This window comes from Scyliorhinus canicula, chromosome 11 (assembly GCF_902713615.1).
Source record: "Scyliorhinus canicula chromosome 11, sScyCan1.1, whole genome shotgun sequence".
Lineage (NCBI taxonomy): Eukaryota > Metazoa > Chordata > Chondrichthyes > Carcharhiniformes > Scyliorhinidae > Scyliorhinus > Scyliorhinus canicula.
Genome location: NC_052156.1, coordinates 117,978,867 through 118,001,594, shown reverse-complemented (window position 1 = coordinate 118,001,594; position 22,728 = coordinate 117,978,867). Strand labels below are relative to the sequence as shown.

General features: G+C 48.7%; 1 protein-coding gene across 4 annotated transcripts in view; it reads right to left on the bottom strand.

Annotated features, from left to right (window-relative positions):
* The window catches only part of LOC119973322 (anoctamin-2-like), a 168,881-nt gene that overhangs the window by 64,052 nt on the left and 82,101 nt on the right, over positions 1–22,728 (bottom strand). For 3 of the 4 annotated variants that reach the window (XM_038811193.1, XM_038811192.1, XM_038811195.1), the window contains 6 exons: positions 22,359–22,493; positions 18,244–18,404; positions 12,156–12,238; positions 8,267–8,278; positions 6,761–6,832; positions 6,321–6,404 (listed from right to left, as the gene is read on the bottom strand). In XM_038811193.1, the coding sequence (XP_038667121.1) occupies positions 6,321–6,404; positions 6,761–6,832; positions 8,267–8,278; positions 12,156–12,238; positions 18,244–18,404; positions 22,359–22,493 (547 nt within the window). The remainder of the gene's footprint in view (positions 1–6,320; positions 6,405–6,760; positions 6,833–8,266; positions 8,279–12,155; positions 12,239–18,243; positions 18,405–22,358; positions 22,494–22,728) is intronic. The other variant, XM_038811194.1, reaches the window with a different exon arrangement.

Here is a 22,728-nt window from a genome sequence, read left to right as displayed (position 1 = left end):
TTCGCCCCCTCCTCTGCACGCCGCTGCCCCTACCCCAACCCCCTCCCCTCACCACCCCTACCCCCTTCACCACCCCTACCCCCACTCCAACGCCGCACCCACCCCCCACTAACGCCGCACCCCCCCCCCCCACTAACGGAGGAAGGAAGGGGGGGGAGGAGGAAGGAAGGGGGGGGAGGAGGAAGGAAGGGGGGGGAGGAGGAAGGAAGGGGGGGGGAGGAGGAGAGAGGGGGGGGTGTGGGTACCGGCCTTCAGAGGGAGGGGGACGGGGTGTGTGTTGCGGCGTTGAGGGTGGGGGGTTGCGGCGTTGAGGGGGGGGGGGGACCCGGCGTTGAGGGGGGGGGGACCCGGCATTGAGGGGGGGGGGGAGACCGGCGTTGAGGGGGGGGGGGGGAGACCCGGCGTTGAGAGGGGGGGGGGACCCGGCGTTGAGGGAGGGGGGGGACCCGGCGTGGAGGGGGGGGGGGGACCCGGCGTTGAGGGGGGGGGTGGGACCCGGCGTTGCGAGAGATGGGGGGTGGCGTTGGAGGGGGGTATGGGTGGTGGGGAGGGGGGTAGGGGCGTGGGAGGGAGGTAGGGGTGGTGAGGGGGGGATGGTTAGGGTAGGGGGCAGCGGCGTACATGGGGGGGGCGACGGTGCGTTGGCCCCGGGCATCCGTCGCCCCCCCCTCTCTGCCCGCCGCTGCCCCCAAACCCCCCCGATGCCGCAACCCACCCCCCCGATGGCCGCAACCCCCCCGATGGCCGCAACCCCCCGATGGCCGCAACCCCCCCGATGGCCGCAACCCCCCCGATGGCCGCAACCCCCCCGATGGCCGCACCCCCCGATGGCCGCAACCCACTCCCCCGATGGCCGCAACCCCCCCCGATGGCCGCAACCCACTCCCCCGATGGCCGCAACCCCCCCGATGGCCGCAACCCACCCCCCGATGGCCGCAACCCACCCCCCCGATGGCCGCAACCCACCCCCCCCATGCCGCAACCCCCCCCCCCCATGCCGCAACCCACCCCCCCCATGCCGCAACCCACCCCCCCCATGCCGCAACCCACCCCCCCCATGCCGCAACCCACCCCCCCCATGCCCGCAACCCACCCCCCCCATGCCGCAACCCACCCCCCCCCCCCCATGCCGCAACCCACCCCCCCCCCAATGCCGCAACCCACCCCCGACACTGAACGGCGTCAACCATCATCAATGGTTGACGCCGTTTTAAATCAACTGTGATTTTCGCCGACGTGACCCGTGGCCACGTCGGCGGGACTTCGGCCCATCCGGGCCGGAGATTTAAGGTCAGTGCAAATAAAATGAAATCCCGCCGGCGCCAGCTGTTTTCACAGGCTGCCGGCGGGATTTGCACAACGCCGGTTTTTTACCGGCGGGAGAATTCGAAAACCTGCGGGAGCGGAAATAACGCCGCTTCCCGCCAATTCTCCGACCCTGCGTGGGGTCGGAGAATCCCGCCCCAGGTTGCAGTCAGAGCCTGATGCTCTGAAAATATATGGGAAAATTCCGCCCATTGTCTCAGACCTAAACTACACTTCTCTTGACTACAATGTTTAATACCTTTAGATGGCTGCCTTATTGGGGCGAACGTTGTAAGAGCGGCAGTAGACAAAATGCAGACTTGGAATGTAATACAGGCATAAATACCATTAAAATGTACATCTTGATGATATTTCATTTTTCATAAGAACATAAGAACAAGGAGCAGGAGTAGGCCATCTGGCCCCTCGAGCCTGCTCCGCCATTCAATGAGATCATGGCTAATCTTTTGTGGACTCAACTCCACTTTCCCGCCCGAACGCCATAACCCTTTATTCTTCAGAAAACTATCTATCTTTATCATGAAAACATTGAATGAAGGAGCCTCAACTGCTTCACTGGCACTATCGATTCACAACCCTTTGGGTGAAGAGGTTCCTCCTAAGCTCAGTCCTAAATCTACTTCCCCTTATTTTGAGGCTATGCCCCCTAGTTCTGCTTTCATCCGCCAGTGGATGAACATCGAATTGTTCAGCTTCGTATCCAAATTACTCCTGCTGCAGAGTGTATTAAATCGTAAAATTTACCTCTTTGCTGAGCTTCAAGAATAATACTGCAAGTGGTGGTGGGGGGGGGGGGGGGGGGAAAGAGAGAGAGAGAGAGAGAGAGAGAGAGAGGCACAGAAATAATTAGCCTAGTTCCAGTATGGGCAGATGATCTACTCGACTAAATTGCAACCTACCTGCCCCACTAAGTAGCATAGGTAGAGGTTACTCTCTTGGGCTTCTTGCTGGGCCATTTCCTTTCACCTATGTCCCCTTCCCCATAATACTCACAGTTTCTTGCCATCTGCTCCCAGCTTCTTGCTGACTGCGGCTTCTGAACAAGCGAAGAATGTTAGCCAAGCTCTTGGACTTTGATAACCTTATAACCCTCAAAGGCTGTTCTGAATGAAAAAGTGGATCACCGCAACAGCAAATTGTGTCTGACTCAGTTGGACTGGCCATGGCCACATACGGCTGCTTGTATTTGCATCAGAAATTAGATTTTAAAAATATTGAAAAGAATACACAAGTTACCTGGCAGCATAATCTGCAGGTGATTGTTTCACTCTTAGGCTGGGAGGCCTAGTCACTGGTGGAATTTTCCCACAACCTTTGAATAACTGTGTGCATCACAACAACTGTGTGTCATCAAAGGAAAAAAAACTAGGCAAAGATTACAGCATTGTTTCCCTAATTGAGGGTTGTGCTCAAGAAGTTTGATTGTAGGTTTATATGAGTTCCTGGTGTTTACTATGTTGCAACAATGTCTGCATACTCAAATAACTTCATTGTCTTTGAGAAGTCCTCAGGTTGTGAAAGATACTGTATAAATGCAGGCCTTTAAAAAAAATCTGTTCCTCAGCCATTGCTTCAGACCTTCAAAATAGTTGTCTCCCAACCTCATACAGAGGCATACAGACATACTGGGCGGAATTCTCCGCAGGGGGCCAAATTCGTGAAGGTCGTCGTGAACTCGGCCGAGGTTCACGACGGCCTCGGAGCCCGCTCCCCGCACCTAATTCACCCCCACCCGGGGGTCTAGGAGTGGGCCTCCGTCTTTCTCGGCAGCGACCTCATCACGCCGAGAATGTGAAGTCATCCACGCATGCGCGGGTTGCCGGTTCCAACCCGCGCATGCGCGGATGACTTAATCGCGCAGACGGCACGAACCCGCGCATGCGCGGTGGCCGCCTTTCTCCTCAGCCGCCCAGCAAGACGTGGCGGCTTGATCTTGCCGGGCGGCGGAGGGGAAAGAGTGCGTCCGTTTTGGACGCTGGCCCGACGATCGGTGGGCACCGATCACGGGCCTGTCCCCTCCCGAGCACAGTCGTGGTGCTCCCGTCCCAATCGGGCCCCTAGCTGCCCCAAACGGGCATCTGGTGCCCGTTTCATGAATGCAGTGACCAGGTGTGTTTGCCGCCGTCGTGAAACGGCGTGAAGGGCCGGCCGCTTGGCCCATCAGGCTCGGAGAATCGCGGTTCGCCGTAAAAAACGGCGAGCGGTGATTTTTCCGAGTCTGGGGGGGGGGGGGGGGGGGGAGCGCGGGGGGCACCAGGGAGGCGTAAAAAATGTCAGGGGGCCCTCCTGCGATTCTCCCAGAAAGAGGCCCTTTGATTTCTGAAATCTATTTTGATGCCGCTTATTTGGCATTTATACCACTCAAAAAAGACTTGTGGTGCAGTAAGTAACATCCCTGTCTCTGAGCCAGAAGCTCCAGATTTAATTCCCATCCCAGGGCTGGAAAACCAAGGAAGGTGCATTCATAAAGCGGCTAAATAAGATTAAGAATCAACCTGCAAATCCTTCCAACGTATGCAAATGGCAGGGGGTAAGAGCAGGATAAATTCCTGACCAGCCACGTGGTGGAAAAGACAGAGAAAGCATCTGCCATTTGAAAATGAAAAATGAAAATCGCTTATTGTCACGAGTAGGCTTCAATGAAGTTACTGTGAAAACCCCGAGTCGCCACATTCCTGTTCGGGGAGGCTGGTGCGGGAATTGAACCGTGCTGCTGGCCTGCCTTGGTCTGCTTTAAAAGCCAGCAATTTAGCCCAGTGTGCTAAACCAGACATTTCTGTCCATAGCTCCCCAGACTACAACATGCATGGAGAAGTGTATGTTGCCATAGAAACTCGGACTCCTGGACTAAACTGTAACATACCACCTCACTCGAATGCTTCATGTGTGATGGGTGTAAACATAGAACATCATGAAAATAGATTGAGATCTTACAATGTGGAGGCAGTGAACTAAATAACCCCAAGGGTAATACTTATGAGGGGGAACAAAAGAAGCCTACAAAGACCCAGGAAGCTGAACGGTAGGATGAATGCTGGTTTATTCATTGCCACTAGAAATCTGCCTCAGGCAGTAAATACACATATATAAGTGCCATTGGGACAACCAAAATGCCAGTCCCTGTCTGAGTTGGCCTTTATACTAGATTATTATGAGTCCCAGCTGGGCAGGCCTCCGCCCACTAGTGGGAAACTCATATCCCACAAGTCCCACGTGGAGACCGAACTGTGTACCCCGTAGCCCTCGTGGGGGTTTTTACAAAGCAAATGTCAATTAAGGTCTTCAGGCAAACTTTGACAGGCCGCCTTGTAATTTTTCTGTGAATTTCTACCGAAGTAAAATCATAAAGGAGAGGATTCCAATTTAATTGCACATGGATCAGAAAGGAACATTTGCATCCTAACCTCCGAGCTGCAAATCACAGTGGCTGTACTGCTGGAGTTGAGCCTGGCTGGATGAGTCATGACTCCAAGCATGGTGTTTATAGGCCTTTCTTCAAAACCTGCTCGCATCCAATGAGTCACTGCCCTGGATTTGCATCACTGAGAGAGGCAGCGGAAGTGCTCGGCCCGCCCACCTTGGGTGAAAGTGTCCGCAATGGCAGGATCTTCATTCTGGCGGGAGGGGGCGTCCAGAAGGAATGAACTGTCAAACAGAGAAATACGAATACTGACCTAAACTGCTTGTTCCTTCCGGGTGGCAGGTGGGGGATAGAAAGGGGTGCTGTGGGCTGAAGTTGGGCCAGCAGATCCATGAAAGAGACTAAAGGCAGCCATGGGAGCTGCTGGGTACAGAGGCATGCTGTTTAAAACGTCCGACTCAGTGCTGGGGAACCGTCCCAGTTAAAATAAAAACAGGCCCTCCAACCCTCACACCTCCTGACACACTCCCAATGTCCCATCCATGCCACATCATGCTCCGTTCCAGCCTTCATACTCCCAATGCCAAGCTGTGGCACTTCCATGCCCATTAATCCACTATATACTGTACAGAACCAATGAACCATACAATGACAATAGGGATTGTAATTAAGTATTTTTTAAAAGACTAACATTCATTTATTGCTTTCCACTATGATTTAAAAAAAAAATATTTTACATAATAGCCCAGTAAAGATCAACCATTCAGAGCATTTAAAGTACTATTAAGTGCAACTGCAAGCACTTGAAACCTCTTAACCTTATGAAAATAAATTGTGCAATTGACAGCAGAGATTAGAGAGCCAGAACTGTTAATCAAACAATGTTTTGCTGGGGTTCAGGTGCTTCATCAGAGTAATGGGTGTCTGTGCTCTCAGCCAAGTCTCATTATGTATACTTAACCCGGGGATACATGAGGAGGACCATCTGGCGACACCTTTTTAAAGGTCCCTGAATGCAGACTATAGTTGACAACACCTCTGACCTGAGACTACTTAAAAATCTGACCCAACGCCTTGAAAATTGAGAAGTATTAGGACATGCCTATCTCCACAAGAGAGCTGGCTATGTCAGGAATGCTGGCTGTGGATATTTGACCCAAACAAGCCCACACCCTTAAAAGACACTCCTGAAAATCGTACAGCCTGGGAATGGGCTTGGGATTCCCGGAACCGGGACCCAACCGCCATTTTGAAAGGGTTCTCGAGTGACTCCAACTCAGCGAAAATCCAGGCCACTGTTCTGGTAGTCCAGCCTCATTGAACTTTTTCTTCTGTCCCCCTAGAACGTCAAATTTTGTGCTTTATTTTTAATCTTGATTTGCTTAAAATTAAAACAAAAAAAATGACAGCCCCAAACATGAGAGCACTGGTGTAATTACATAACTGTTCATCTCAATGCATCTTGGATTGTGAACATGAGTGAGTCCTCATGAGTGAAACCAAAATCAAACCTCCAGTTTCCTGGCCTTTACTCTCTAAAACATAGGATCCAAAATATGACTCAATAGACAATGCAGTAAATTCAGTTTGTGGCTTAGCACAGAGTATGGTCTTTGTAAAGAATTATACTTACTACGTTTCCTCCACCTATGGCTGACAAGACTTTGTCTTTCCATTTGTTTTTGCCTTTTTCATGGTTCTCCTGCTCCTCTTTTTGCTGTATAAATAATAGGATAAATTGTGATCACAATAACAATAAGTAAAAGTACATTAAATATTAGTTGCAAAAAAGACAAGTATTTATTGCAGCTGGACAAGTCTTGATCACAATAAGATAAGCATTGATTTCAATAGGATCACGGGGAAATGGAGGGAGAGTGGGACTCATTGCGTTGTTCCTGTGGAGAGGCAGCATGGACACGATAGGCCGAATGGCCTCCTTCTGTATTTTAACCACCCTATGATCCATTTTATTGTTTTACAATAATATTGATATTAATTTTCCCAATATACAGATGTCAAATCTACAAAGACCATAAAAAATGATGGTGCAAATATCATTAAATAACTTACATTTCGAACCTTTTCTTCTTTTAAAAGTTTCTTCTCCATAAGTTTGGTTTCATATTCTGGTCTTGGATGCTCCTAGAAACAGACAACATAGGTAAGGACAACACAAGAAGACTCAACTGATGAAATCTTTTTCTGGTGTATGTACTAAAATTCTGTCAAATGCTATGCCTCTTCTGGTAAAAGCACTTACAATATAAGCAGGACAAAGAATTGGGGAAAGCAATCTCACTAAAGACTGGAAGATCCCTAAGATTTTAAGGTCAGTAGGTGAGAAAATTGCAATGCTTTAGATGTAATCGTTTGATTCAGGATTATCCCTTTGGATTGGAAAACTGGAAAGGTAACTCTATCATTTCTGAAAGGGGAGCGAGAGACACCAAGAAATTATTAACCCATTACTCTCACATCTAACGCGGGGAAGTTACTGGAATCTAAAACTGAGAGCAAAATGACTGAGCACTTAAATAGATTGGCACTGATGAGAGGTACAGTATGGCTTTGTAAAGATTTGGTAATGTCGAAGAAAATAACTGAAACAGTAGACAGTTGGAGCATGCCGATTGATGCATTTTTCATAGGCATTTCGAAGGCATTTAATAAGGTTTCAAAGTAGAACTAAAAGCAAATTTGATGGAATTAAAGGCACATTATTGACCTTTTTGGGAGATTGGTTAGGGGATATAAGGCAGAGATTAGTAATAATGCAAATGTGCTCAAAAGTGGCTACAAGTATCCCACTAGGTTCTGTCATGAGCCTCAACTATTCAATGTCTTTATTGAATAATTATAGATACACAATAGAAAGCTATGTATCCAAGTTTGCTGATGGCACCAAAATATGGGGCATAGTAATTTACGTCGATAGCATCATCAAAATATGAAAATACATTGATACATTAAGTGACTGAGCAAATTGGTTTCAGATGGACTTCAACGCAGCAAGCGTTTAAAAATTTTTTTAGTGTATCCAATTCAGGGGCAATTTATTGTGGCCAATTCATCTACTCTGCACATCTATTTGGGTTGTGGGGGTGAGGCCCATGCAGACAAGGGGAGAATGTGCAAACTCTACATGCACAGTAACCCTGGATCAAAATGCAGGTGAGTGTGAGGTTATCCATTTTGGTCCATAAAAGAGTGGGTTTTTTAAAATTGCATACATTCAATGAGGAAAAGCTAAGAGAATTAGGGGTCCATGTATAAAGATCACTAAAATATAGTGGTCAGATTCAAAAAGGCTAATGTAATGTTACATTTAAAGAGCTGGACTATAAAGGAGAGAAAGTTTTGCTACGCAAAGCCTTCGTTAGATCACATCGGGAGTACTGTATCCAGTCCCAGGTATGCACCTCAGAAAGGGTATATCAGCCTAGGAAGGAGTGCCGCACAGATACTCCGGCATGTTATTAACAGTATAATGCTGCAAAATACTATTTTTCTTCTCTTATAAGCATTAAAGTGCAAAAAAAAGCCAATCTTGATAGATGCATTCAAAAGATGTCAAACCTGCATACGTTCCTTGAAGTATTATTGTCAACAAAAGAAGGAAGGGAAATGCATTAAAACCAACTTTCCAACACTTAAATAGAATTCCCCATGGGGGATTAGACTAGTTGCGACAGCTACAACACTGAAATTGCATGAATAGGCCACAAAGAGTAGGAATTAAGTTTGATAAAGTTCACACACTCATACCACATATATAATTTTCAGCCAATGTTTAACCTGGATGGTTTGTGAAAATCAACTGTACAGAGAAATATCGCACAAACATGCGGAGTTTCACTAATTTCCACTCATATGTCTTTTGCCTGAATTTTAATCAACCCTTAAATTCTCTGTAATACTTAATTGACACTTGCTGTCACAAGTTATACTCCAGCTGAAGTAACTTAGTACTAATCACAGCGTAGTCATTTATTTATGTCTTGAGATCAGGACACAGATTTGCAAAGTAGAATAAAAGAGCATGCTGATTTTTGATGGATTTTTTCTTCTTTGACGTGAATATCAGGCCTGATGGACAGATGATCTCACTATGACGAGCAACTGTTTGAGGCAGAACCTTGTACATAGAAGAATCCATTGAATTCCTACAGTGCAGAAGGAAGCCATTTAGCCCACAGAGGATGAACAGGCCCCCTGAAAGAACATTGGGCGCGATTCTCTGCTCCCCACGCCAGGTGGGAGAATCGCGGGAGGGCCGGGCGACTAACGACATGCCCCCCCGTGATTCTCCTGCCCACTGCTCGGAAGAATCGCTGCTCGCCGTTTTCCACAGCGACCGGAGATTCTCCGGCCCGGATGGGCCAAGCGGCCTGCCGTTCCTGACCGGTTCACGATGGCGGCAACCACACCTGGTCGCTGCCGGTGTGAACATGGGCGCCAAAGTGCCGTTTGAAGCTTGTGGGGGGGGGGGGGGGGAGAAGAGGGGAGTGAGCACCACGGCCGTGCTCGGGAGGGGACTGGCCCGCGATCGGTGCCCACTGATCGTCGGGCCGGCGTCTCAAAACGACGCACTCTTTCCCCTCCGCCGCCCCGCAAGATCAAGCCGCGACGTCTTGCGAGGCAGCGGAGGGGAAGACGGCAACCACGCATGCGCGGGTTTGAGCCATCAGCCGTCGTGACGTCAGCCGCGCATGCACGGGTTGGAGCCGGCCTACCTGCGCATGCGCAGCTGACGTCACTTAGGCGCCGCCGTCGCGTCATTCTCGGCGTGCCGCCTTGGCGCAAGCATCAAGGCCCGGCTACCGAGAGTTACGGAGCGCCGCTCCTAGCCCCCCGGGTGGGGGTGAATAAAGTGAGAGGAGCGGCCTCCGAGGCCGTCGTGAAACTCGGCCGAGTTCACAACGGCCTTTCCGATTTATCGCGGGAGCGGAGAATTCCGCCCATTCTACCTAGGCCCACTCCCCCACCTATCCCCGTAACCCCACGCATTGATCATGGCCAATCCACCTAACGGCGCATATTTGAACACCAAGGGGCAATTTAGAATGGCCAGTCTACCTAACCTGCACAGCTTTGGACTGTGGGAGGACACCTGGAGGGAACCCATACAGACTCAAGGAGAATTTGCAAACTCCACACAGACAGTCTCCCAAGGCCAGAATCGAACCCAGGTCCCTGGCGCTGTGAGGCAGCAGTGTCACCGTGCCACCCTCAGGTCTGCCACCTTCAGGTATAGCATAGCAAGACACATAGTAAAGCCATCCATTTTGCAGCAAATATTCTAACCCAAATCCTGGAATAACTCACCTTACTTAACCTGTGTTTGTGGGGTATTTTCGTTCATGGGACATGGGCATCACAGCAGATTTCCTTCCCTAAAGGACATTAGTGAACCAGATGGGGTTCTACAACAATCGACAATGGTTTCATGGTGATCATTAGACTTTTATTTCCAGATTCTTATTGAATTTAATTTCACCATCTGCAGTGGAGGGATTTGAACCTGGGTCCCCAGAGCATTACTCTGGGTCTCTGATTAACTAGTCCAGTGACAATACAACTATGTCACTACCTCCCCAAAAGCCTTCATATTCCTAATACCATCTCTCTTGTAACTAAAGTGATAATGTCAATTAAGTATCACTTGGTAGTGGACTGTGATTAGATGTGCGATGGGGATCAGCAACCATTAGGAATTGGATTAAGACTCATTTTGCATAGAAATCCTGTTATCTGATTGAAACACGATACTTTCATACCATTCGTCTGGAATGGATCGGAGTTCTTAGAGGTGAAAGGTTAATGTTCTCTTTAGTCATTCAGATTTCTGAACTATGTTTAAATAGCGGAACCAACATTTGGTTGATTCGGTGGAATTTTTCCATCATTCCAGAGTACTGGATCAGCTGCCTTTTCCCATCTGACTAAACAGCACTCTGCAATTTCAAAGTGGGGGCGAGGATCACTCAGCCAACTTGTGGGGGGTGGGGGAGGGGGGGTGTCTGCAAACGCACCTGCAAAACGAAGATTCTGAGAAAACAGCACCCCAATCTCAAGGTCACATTTAAGGTCCTCCCCCTGCACACCCCCCCCGCCCCCACGCCATCATCAGGGCATCCTGTCCCCGTCCCCCCTTGCAGACATTGAGGCTCTCCCCACCACCACCACACATAAGGGGAATTCCCCATGGAGGAGGGTTAGTCCTTCCTCCCAGAGTCCTTTTGTTAACTGCACCCTTCATGCGCCCACTTGTCACAGTCCCCTTAGCACAAACCACTTCAGTATCCTCAGGATTCAGTATCTTTTGCTGAGTGCTCCGCAGTCTTGCTATCCTACGGCGAGTTGCCTTGTAGCTGCATCAGCAGGCAACTTGGAGCAGGAAGGTTAAAATAAAAGGGATGAGAAGCTGTACAATGCAGAAGAGGAGGACACAGCAGTACTTCAAGCTTCTCAAGCTGTATGGCAGAAACTTGAGGAGCAATTTGCCTGAACAATCCCTCCCATACTCAAAGCGCCAACCACTGCTTCCTTCCATTTCATCCAATCCTGACAGCCACTTAAACAAGACAATTTTATGGTGGTTCCTGTTACATCATGAAAATTATGAAAACCAACAGTTATACCAAAACAAAATATCTTTACTTCCAATAGATGCCGTGCTTGATCTCACAAATGGATACATGACTGCTGTATATCGTCATATATCTTGTGAAAAGCCTTAGTGCCTGTCTTAGGGCTTCTATGATATATCGCTCAAGCAGCTGTAGTTTGGGAGATGGAAAATCGAGGAATTTTCACTGAGGGCGCTTGAGATGGATAATGGATGACCTCAAAAACCTCTGACCATCGGCAGACTGATGGAACGCAGTTTTGGCCAGGGCTGTCTGGCGCCATCAGGGACACTGATTAAGAGGCTGGTGGGAGAGCAAGTGACTGCCATCCTGAGAGAGAACAGCAGGTACCTCTACCATGGAACCAATGACATTCTCAGCAGCCCAAACCTCGGCAATCCCACTAAACCTCAGCACTCCCACTACACTGTGGGAATGGAGTGCATATGTTCCTGGTAGTGTTCAATGCTACTATCCATACTACCCTTTAAGTTTTATAAGCCGGAGGAGATACTAGACACTGGAACCAAGAGGAAGCCTGAGTTTCCATTAAAGCTGTGGGAGCTGTCACTGAGGCTACTCTTACCCTCATTATTTGGCACATAAAGACATCCTATGAGTTATGAGGTACAGGGTCTGCATGTGGTAACTCCTATTTTATTTACTAATCTATCCAATGGGAAGTCATGCTGAATTGGGTGCACTCCGTGTTATAGTGCTGTAGCCCTATCACAGGCCAAAGTCCCGTCAAGCAAGGTGTTGTATTACAAAATATCTTCGTAGATGTCTCAAACATATATCTAGTCAAAGAAAAAATGATACTAATGTTTGCTCACTTCTTCCTCTTCAAGGCCAGTTAAATCCCATTGGTAGCACAGCCTCGTCTGTCGACGCTTCCAAGATTCCTGGAACAAGGTTGCTGTGGAAGAAAGATTTTTAATGAAAGGTGTTAACAGTAAGTAGTCAAATTTAAAATATATTCAATAGATCTGTTTTACGTTAAAATTCCTCTTTCAATTATTACCACCCCTCCTCTCCACTCCCCCAGAAATTGGCTAATTTGTGATTTATCTCATTTACTATTCATAGTATCCTGCTGTCTGCAAGCTAATCATTGTATTTAACTGGACAATCATGGTTGCACTTCAGACTCGGAGGGTCACTCTTTAAAATAGTCTCTGGTGTACTGAGGGCATGATTAAGCATTATCCAAATGCAGGTTCTTTCAATGCAGTGGCAAACTTCGGTAAAACCAGAGGTTCAAATAGCCTCGCATATTGTCCAAATTCATCCTTCTTCTTCCATTGGTTTTCGTCAGATCGCATTACGGTGTCTGGCGCAGAAAATGTTATTGAGGTGTCTGTGCTTTAACACGTGTTTTCCATGGACGTCAAAAATGCAAACATTGGGCAGGATTCTCCGAGCCCCGCGCTGGGCTGGAGAATCGCCGCAACCGCGCCACGCCACCCTGACACCGGCACGCGATTCTCCGAAGAGCGGAGAATCGGCGCCATTTGCGGTGGCGCATTTGGCGCGGCGCCGCACGCAGGCCATTGTCCGCGGCTGGGCCACCGACTCTCCGGCCTTGATGGGCCAAGTGGCCATGCGGAAACGGCAGTGTCCCGCCGGTGCCGTCCACACCTGCTCGCAGCCAGTTGGAACTCTGCACGCAGGGTTGGTGGGGGGGGGGGGGGGGGGGGGGGCTGTGGGGGGTGGGAGGGGAGCTCCTTCACCGTGGGGGGGCCTCCGATGGGGTGTGGCCCGCGATCAGGGCCCACCGATCGACAGGCCGGTCTCTCCAGCCCCCGGCCCTATTTTGTTTACGCAACCGGCCCTTGATGCCATGTTGCATCAGGGCCGGCGCATTGAGGAAGTCCCCCACACATGCGCGGGTTGGCGTTGGCGCCAGGAAGGGAGGCTGCAGTGGCGTGAACCGCTCCAGCGCCGTGCTGGCCCCCTGTGAGGGCCAGAATCTATAGTGCCCGCGCCCGTTTCACGCCGTCGCACGACATCGCAGACACTCTGCCTCCATTTCGGAGAATCCTGCCTAGAATGTAATCACAAACAACAACCATTTTCAAATTTGTGACATCTTTACTGTACGAAAACAGCTCATGATCCTTCACAGAGCTGTAATGAGGTAAAATCAGCTTAAATAGTGATGAAAGCAGTTGGTTTCGCGGTGGATCTTAAAGGAGGAAGGGGAGCTGCAAAGGCAGAGAGGTTTGGGAGGGAATTCCAGTTTGTTGAGTCTCAAAAATTGGGAATGCAGCTGTGGTGGTGGGGATAAGGTGGAAGTGCTGGAGAACCGGAATCAATAAAGGACAGGAGGGATAAGTTGGTGAAGGTTACGATGTGGGCAGCAGAGTTTTCAATGATCTCAGGGTTATGGAAAGTGGCGGGTATAAGGCCAGCCAGAAGAGTATTAGAATACGTTTATCTGGACTCGAACAGGTAACTCTGGGGGTGATTTTGAACACGCACTTGCCATGCGCGGGATTGACGATGTGGAGGCAAATCCGGAGAGAATCGCATTGCCTGATGCCTGATTCCCCCCCCCCCCCCCCCCCCCCCCCCCCCCCCCCCCCCCCCCCCACCGGCAGCGCCATGAGGTTCACAACCACAACGGGCGTGAAGTTCATTAAAATAGATTTGAATGTATTGGAATAAAATACCGGATAAAAGCAAATTACTGCGGATACTGGAATCTGAAACCAAAAGAGAAAATGCTGGAAAATCTCAGCAGGTCTGGCAGCATCTGTAAGGAGAGAAAAGAGCTAACATTGAGTCCAGATGTGATGTCAATGCTAAAAGATACAGAAAGTGGGAAATATTTATACTGTAGGGTGAGGGAATGAAAGATAGTCATAGCCACAGAAACCAAGGGAAAAGAGTGCTAATGGCAGTTCCCAGAGAGAATAAAAGGTGTGAAAGGCTACACAGCAGAGAAACTAAAATCAGAGGGTAAACTGTGACAGATATAGATGTGGGGGGACATGGGTGGGAGAGAAGTAAAATGAGAAAAAGGGGGGAAAGGGGAAGAAAAGGGGAGAAAAGGTAAGGAAAGGGGGGATAAGATAGGAGAAAATATATATTTAAAGAAAGAAAATAAAGAAATAAAACGTAAAAGACAGTTCAGCTGAAATGGAATGAAAACAAAGGGGTCAAGGTGGGGTAGAGCCTGAAGTGATTGAATTTGATGTTGAGACCGGAAGGCTGTAGCGTGCCTAACCGGAAGATGAGATGCTGTTCCTCCAGTTTTCGTTGAGCTTCACTGGAACATTGCAGCAGGCCAAGGACAGACATGTGGGCATGGGAGTAGTTTCTTGTGGTAAAATGGCAAGCAAGGGGAAAGTCAGCGTCCTGAATGCGCACAGACCGAAGTTGCTCAGCAAAGCGATCACCCAGTCTACGTTTGGTTTCTCCGATATAGAGGAGACCACATTGGGAGCAGCGAACGCAATAGACCAAATTGAAAGAGTTGCAAGTGAAACGCTGCCTAACCTGGAGTGAGTGTTTTGGGCCTGGGATGTTAAGCATTGAAGGGGTAAAGGGGCAGGTCTTACACCTTCTGTGATTGCATGGGAAGGTGCCATGGATGATGGGGGAGGTGTTGAGTATGGTGGAGGAGTAGACTAGATTATCCCAGAGGGACTGGTCACTGCGGAATGCTGACAGAGACGGTGAAGGGAAGATGTGTTTTGTATTTCAGTATTTAAGCAGGGGTGGGAAATTGGTTCGAAAGAGTCAAACATGAAGGGCTGAGAAAATGAAAGGGGATTTGGGAGACAGCAACATGTTCAAGGGCTTATGAAAGTAAAGTAAGATAATGAACAGTAATATATAAATGGAGACTCTGGCTGTCAAAACTCAAACTAAATGTCGCTTGGGAGAAGGGTGCTGGCAAAATATAGTTTTGGACTTCCAAAACCAAATGATTATTCTTGTAATGTTGTAATTTGTCAACTTTCTAAATTATGTGTATTAAACACGCTCTCTGAACGCATGAAAAACAGTCCTTATGAAAATGTGACGCTACAATATGGTTTCAATATTTAAACACCACAATTACTGATGGGGAGATTATTATGATTTAAGTTTGTCCTCCTAAGCAGATGTGTGTTCAACTGACAACCACTAACCTGCAGCCTTGGACTTTTAAATTGTCGAACTAATTGCAGTTCTTTTTAAACAGGGCTGGTTGTGGTAATTATAACATTTGAAATATAACTAAAAGTGCTTGGTAAGGAATGACTTTTCATACAAAATAAGAGCAGAGTTTACTTCACCAGGAGAATCTGGGCCCAGAGGTCAGAAGGGCCGGGATTCTCCGCTATCCGGCGGGGCGGGCAGTACCAGCGCCGAGGAGTGACATGAACCACTCCGGCGTCAGGCCGCCCAGAATGTGCGGAATCCTCCGCACCTTCAGAGGCTAGGCCAGCAGTGGCGGGGTCGGCGCCGTGCCAACTGGCGCTGAAGGGCCTCTGCCGGCCGGCGCAAGTTGGCACATGCGCGGGAGCGCCAGCGTGTTCTGGCGTGATCTCAGCACATGTGCAAGGGGGTTCTTCGCCGTGCCGGCCATGGCAAACCATTACAGCAGCCGGTGCGGAGGGAAAGAGCGCCCCCACGGCACAGGCCCGCCCGCAGATCGGTGGGCCCCAATCGCGGGCCAGGCCAGCCCTGGGGCCAGATCCCCCCCCCCCCCTCCCCCCCACAAGGACTCGGCGGGCCGCCCACAGAGCCAGATCCCGCCGGTAAGGACCTTGTTTGATTTACGCCGGTGGGACTAGCCGAAAACGGGCGGCCACTCGGTCCATCGCTGAGCGGAGAATTGCCGAGGGGGCCACTGCCAACGGCCCCCAACTGGAGCGACTCAATTCCTGCCCCCACCGTAAAATGGCGGCAGAGAATGTGGCAGCCAGCATCAGGGCGGCGGGGCGGGATTCATGCCGCTCCCGGCGATTCTCCGGCCCGGCGGGGGGGTCGGAGAATCCCGCCCCTGGTGTTACAGATTTTCCAGACGTTAAAATGAACATCGGCTTGGGTCAATGTCTGTGCGGAGTCTGCACATTCTCCCAGTGTCTGGGTGGGTTTCCTCCGGGTGCTCCGGTTTCCTCCCACAGTCCAAAGACATGCAGGTTAGGTCAATAGGCCTTGCTAAATTTCCCATAGTGTCCAAAAAGGTTAGGTGGGGTTACAGGGATAGGGTGGATGTGTACGGATTGGGTGGCGGTGTGGGAATAGGTAGGGCGCTCTTTCTAAGGGCCGGTACAGACTCAATGGGCCAAATGGCCTTCTTCTGCATGGTAGTTTCTATGATCTGCAAAAGCAAGAATGCTGCCGCAAATGAGAACTGATGACCTTTGTGCCTGACCCTCTGGTTGGCTCTCAATGCGTGTGGGACACCAGACTGGGAAGGAGGGAATGGGGTGGGGAGGTAGAAAATTATTTCAGAAGGTAAACTGGCACACCTTCATGTCTGGCCGTGAGCCTGTCAATTGGCTAACGGAACCCAAATTGTAAGGAAGGACGTTCTGTTACCGTTTACAACAATACCCGAGGCAGAATGCAAATAACTTGAGTTCAATCAGAAGCATGATTTAACACAATAGAATATTTGCTTTGACCAAACCATCTTTTTTTTTAGAAACTTAGAGTACCCAATTAATTTTTTCCAATTAAGGGGCAATTTAGCGTGGCCTGCACATCTTTGGGTTGTGGGGGCGAAACCCACGCAAACACGGGGAAAATGTGCAAACCCCACACGGACAGTGACCCAGAGCCGGGATCAAACCTGGGACCTCGGCGCCGTGAGGCAACAGGGCTAACCCACTGCGCCACCGTGCTGCAGACCAAACCATCTTAGGACGTTCCTTCCGTGCAGTTCAGGACGCTTCTCAAGGTTATTACTCAACCAGCCAAACTGATAGATGCGACAAAGCTGCAGGTGAGATTTTGAAAAATGAGCAAATGTAAGTCAGTGCATGCATTCTGCAGACTACAATGGGATAGGTTTCAACTTCACTGACTGTGCAGTAGTTTGAAAAGAAAGCAAAATGTGGGTGTGTATTAGAAACTGTAATACTCTCTCTTAATGCTTTTAATCAATAGCAATTTAATGGTAATGTTGCAGCTGTACAAAACTCTGGTACGGCTGCATTTGGAGTATTGCGTACAGTTCTGGTTGCCTCATTATAGGAAGGACGTGGAAGCTTTGGAACGGGTGCAGAGGAGATTTACCAGGATGTTGCCTGGTATGGAGGGAAAATCTTATGAGGAAAGGCTGATGGACTTGAGGTTGTTTTCGTTAGCGAGAAGAAGGTTAAGAGGTGACTTAATAGAGACATACAAAATGATCAGAGGGTTAGATAGGGTGGACAGTGAGAGCCTTCTCCCGCGGATGGAGGTGGCTAGCACGAGGGGACATAACCTTAAATTGAGGGGTAATAGATATAGGACAGACGTCAGAGGTAGGTTTTTTACGCAAAGAGTGGTGAGGCCGTGGAATGCCCTACCTGCAACAGTAGTGAACACGCCAACATTGAGGGCATTTAAAAGTTTATTGGATAAGCATATGGATGATAATGGCATAGTGTAGGTTAGATGGCCTTTAGTTTTTGACTTCCCATGTCGGTGCAACATCGTGGGCCGAAGGGCCTGTACTGCGCTGTATCGTTCTATGTTCTATGTTCTAATAGACAAACTAACCGTCCAACTCCACCTCACCCGCTGTGAAGATATATTAGGAAATTGCAAACGCACTCTCCCACGACTTCCCAATAAATATACTTCCAGCTCCATTACTCAATGAGCCAGATGGCATACTTGTGCTCCCATGTCTTATGGTCTTACGGAAAGGACAGTCCAAACATCAGCCATCACGCTCTGAACCGTGAGTTGAACATGAACAAACACTTTTCTTACCCCAGAGAGCCATAAAGATGGAGAAAAAGACAGTAGCGGGATTGTCAAACAAATGACTGGCACGTGCAGTGGCACAAGCAGTACTGAGGTACCAGTAGTCACAGGATCTGTCACAGAGCGGGCACATGGTGAAGTTATTCTGCTCATCACACATCTCTCGACTGAAACAATACAAAAAGAGAAAGAATATTGAAAACCTCTGCTTAATTATAAATATGATTCTGAATGAAATAGGCAGTCCCTGATACAGGTTACAAATGAATAAAAAGGACATTCTTTTCAGTCTCCTCCAGTTTTAAGGTTGTTTTATTCTCATTTGAATTCTCTTTGGTTACTGGCAATTCCTTGCCTGAAATGATGGCTGAGACAGTAGCCTTGTTGACTCTCAATCCCACTACAGTAATAATAATAATCTTTAACAGCGTCACAAGTAGGCTTATATTAACACTGCGATAGGGAAGGTGGTGTTACCACAAACTTTGAGGCAGGCATCGATTTCCCTGTGGCTAGAATTGAAAAGGTGCTACTATAGAGGAGAAGGCAGGCAAGGGGTTTGGGTCTTCCAAACGTGGGCCGGGATTCTCCCCTACCTGGCGGGGCCGGGGGTCCAGGCGTGTTGGAGTGGCGTGAACTACTCCGGCGTCGGGCCGCCCCAAAGGTGTGGACGTCTCCGCACCTTTAGGCGCCAAGCCCTCACATTGAGGGGCTAGGCCCACGCCAGAGTGGAGCCCGCTCCGCCGGCTGGCGTGAACGGCCTTTGGCGCCACGCCAGCCGGGGCCGAAAGGACTTCACCGGCTGGCGTCAGTCTGCGCATGCGCCGGAGCGTCAGCGGCTGCTGACGTCATCCCAGCGCATGCGCGGGGGAGGGTTCTCTTCCGCCTCCGGTGGGAGAGGCTTGACAGCGGCGGGATTTTGGCCCATCGCGGGCCGGAGAATCGCCGCGGGGGGCCCGCTGACCGGCCCAGCGCGATTCCCGCCCCCGCCGAATCTCTGGTGGCGGAGAATTCGGGACACAGCGGGGGCGGGATTGACGCTGGCCCCGGGCGATTCTCCGACCCGGCGGGGGGTCGGAGAATCCCGCCCCTGATGTATTATCACTGGGCAGCGAATGTGGAGAAGATAAGGAGCTGGGTCAGAGGGGTTGACGCCCAAGGGGTCAGAATGGAGGAGCATTTGGGTAGGGGGTCAGGATTGAAGGCGCAAGTGACAGCAATGCTCCCGACAGCCCCGGGGAGATACTCAGGGAGTCCGGTAGTAACAGCTTCGTTGAGAATTTGGAGGCAGCTTTAACAACACATCGGGTTGGAGGCAGGGTCAAGGAAAATACCAATTTGGGGGAACTACAGATTTCAGCCAGGGAAGTGGGATGTAAATTTTTGGAGATGGGAGGAGAGAAGAATTAGGACACTAAAAGATTTGTTTCTTGGGGGTCGTTTGCGGGATTGAAGAAGCTGGGAGCGAAGTATGGACTGGAACAGGGAAATATTTAGATACATGCAGTTTCGAGACTTTGCCAGAAAGGAGATACAGAGCTTCCCAACAGAGCCGGCTTCCACCTTGCTGGAGGAGGTGCTGACGACAGGGGGACTGGAGAAGGGGGTAGTGTCGGCGGTTTACGGGGCTATTTTGGAGGAGGAGATGGCGCCGCTAGAAGGGATCAAGGCAAAGTGGGCGGAAGAGTAGGGAGAGGGTATGGAGGAGGGGTTTTGGTGTGAGGTGCTCCGGAGGGTGAACGCCTCCACCTCGTGTGCCCGGTCCTCGGGAGGCCATATTCAGGGTGTTGGACCAGCCGGGGTTGGAAACAGGCACGGAGGCAGATGTTGTAGCCTCGTTGATCGCCCGAAGGCGGATCCGGTTAGGGTGGAAAACAACCACTCCACCCTGTGCCTTGGCGTGGCGGGGGGGGACCTGCTGGAATTCTTGATGCTTGAAAAGGTCAAATGTGAACTGAGGGGAAGAATGGAGGGATTCTATAATTCATAGGTGTTATTCATTATGCACTTTCGAGAATTGGATCACGTCGAACATTAGGGGGGTTGGGAGGGTTGGGGGAGGGGGGACTGTATGTGTTAATGGTGACTATGAGTGATTCCTCTTTGTCATTTGTTTGTGTTAACATGCAGGCTAATGTCTGGGGTTGGGTGGGAGGATGGGATCGTTGTTATTGATATGGGAATTGACATTACATTCTTTACTGATTATTGTTTATTGTTGGGTGTAAATTTGAGAGAAAATGTGAAAAAGGAGGAGAATAAAAAAATATTAACACAGCAATGAAGTTACTGTGAAAATCCCCTGGTCGCCGCACTACGACGCCTGTTCGGGTACACTGAGGGAGAATGCACCATGTGCAAGTCACCTAACAATCACGTTTTTCGGGACTTGTGGGAGGAAACCAGAGCGCCCGGAGCAAACCGACACAGACACAGGGAGAACATGCAGACTCAGCACAGACAGTGACCCAAGCTGAGAATCAAACCCGGGTCCCTGGTGCCGTGAAGCTACAGTGCTAACCACTGTGCTACCTGCTGCCCGTAACCGTAAAAGGACAATCAAGAAAGGCATGAGGAGCCCACAAAGATTAAACAGAGAGTTTTTAAGAGAGGCTGAGGCCCTCAATTAAAAAATATATGACAGCATCAGAATATGCAAAAGACAATTCACTGCAATTGAATTGTGAAATGTGTAATCTTACTGTTAAGAATACAACAGTGGGGGTGAAAATCGGGCGACAGAAAAATGCTAATAATTTTCAGCAATTTGTGGGAACCGGGTGGCCAGATTGCACAATGACAGGGTAATATATTCTCACAGGAAAATAACAGCTATGGTAACATTGTAAGTTTTGGGAGACAGGTCATTTATGCAGACAATAGATGTGTAATAGCTAAATTACATGGTACAGAAGATTAGAAGACCTAATTTTAGCTCCTACAAAACTTTACTTCTTGTTGTCAACTTTTGCTATGACAAATGTATATGCTCATTATCAATACTAAAAATTCCTCTTTGAACTGCTCAGGCTATAATTACAATCTCCTGCCCTTGGCAATACTGTAGTGGCTCAATTACACATCTTATAGCTGCCTCGCCTGCCTAACCTGTATTGCATAAATACAGCAATATTCCACCCAATTCTGCTTCTCTGCAATCTTGACTAAGATATCTTTAATTTGTTATATCTTTGTTCTAGTATAATGCCCGTACTTAAAACTGTTATTTTCAAATTCATTGCTGTTAGCAATTAGTAGCAGTATGTGGCACAGGCATTATAGGAGTCTGCACGTTTCCAACTGGGAATGTGCATGTGCTTACAGTCTGTCATATTTGGGCCTTAGTACTCTAAGCAGGGCCTGAGAAATAGAGGCTGAGCAGACCAGTTTCTTGATCATTAAGTATAGCCAGCATGAAATGTGAATGGTATTTGGGATCATGAGAAATTCAGGACTAACTTCTTTACCCACAGTGTGATCCCAATGTAGAAACTTCTGACACATGAGCTGTTGAAGTGAACAGCATAGATATGTTCAAAGGGATTGTTGGGAGAAAATTTGTTATTGAAAAATTAGAATAAAAATTATTTAAAAAAAAAGATATGTTCAAAGGGAAGCTGGCTAAGAACATGAGGGAATAGAGGATTATGCTGATAGGATGAGATCAAGTTGGGTGGGAGGGGACTTGGGTGGGGCATAAACATGTGTTGGGCTAAGTGGCCTGTTTCTGTGCTGGAAATACGACTGGTGAGATTTTCCAGCCCCCCCACTGCGTGATGCTTTCCAGCAGTGGAGGCAGCCTGCTATTGGCCGCTGATGGGAGCTTCCACTCCTGCCGATGTCTACGGTGTTTTGCGTGGCTCACGCTCCCCACCTGTGGATCGCCATTGGCAGATCGTGCTGTTGGGAAGAGCTAGAAGATGCAGCCATATGCAATTGTATGTAATAATACTTCCTGGCGGATACCATAAGAGTTATTATTCTTATAGATCTGTAGGGCTTTAAATCCACACAATAGATTGCAATTGTATTATTTTAGTATAATTACCATTTCTTATTTTCAGTCATTACATAATAAATTATAAACAGTTTCTCATTTTTTGATTAAAATAAAATGTTACCTCGGTATATCTTTGTCTATCGTAGCACAACCATAAAAAAACACTATGATCCCAACCAGTGACGCTGGCATCAGCAGTTGAGTGTACAACCCGAGCCATGCAAAGTAAAGCCCAATCTTCTCTCCAAAGTACTTCCTATAAAATACGAGAATGTTACAAATATTAGTAAAAAAATTTATTCTAATTAAAATAAGATTAAACACTTTCTTCCTTTCTAAGAAGCTACGCAGGCCAAGATGAGGGAGGAGATAATTGGTATACTCAAGGACTTTGCATTCGAAAAGGAGGAGGTGTTCAAAACGTTTTTGTTGATAAGGTACTGAGACCGGATGAGATGCATCCAAGGATACTGAGGGAGGTGAGAGTGGAA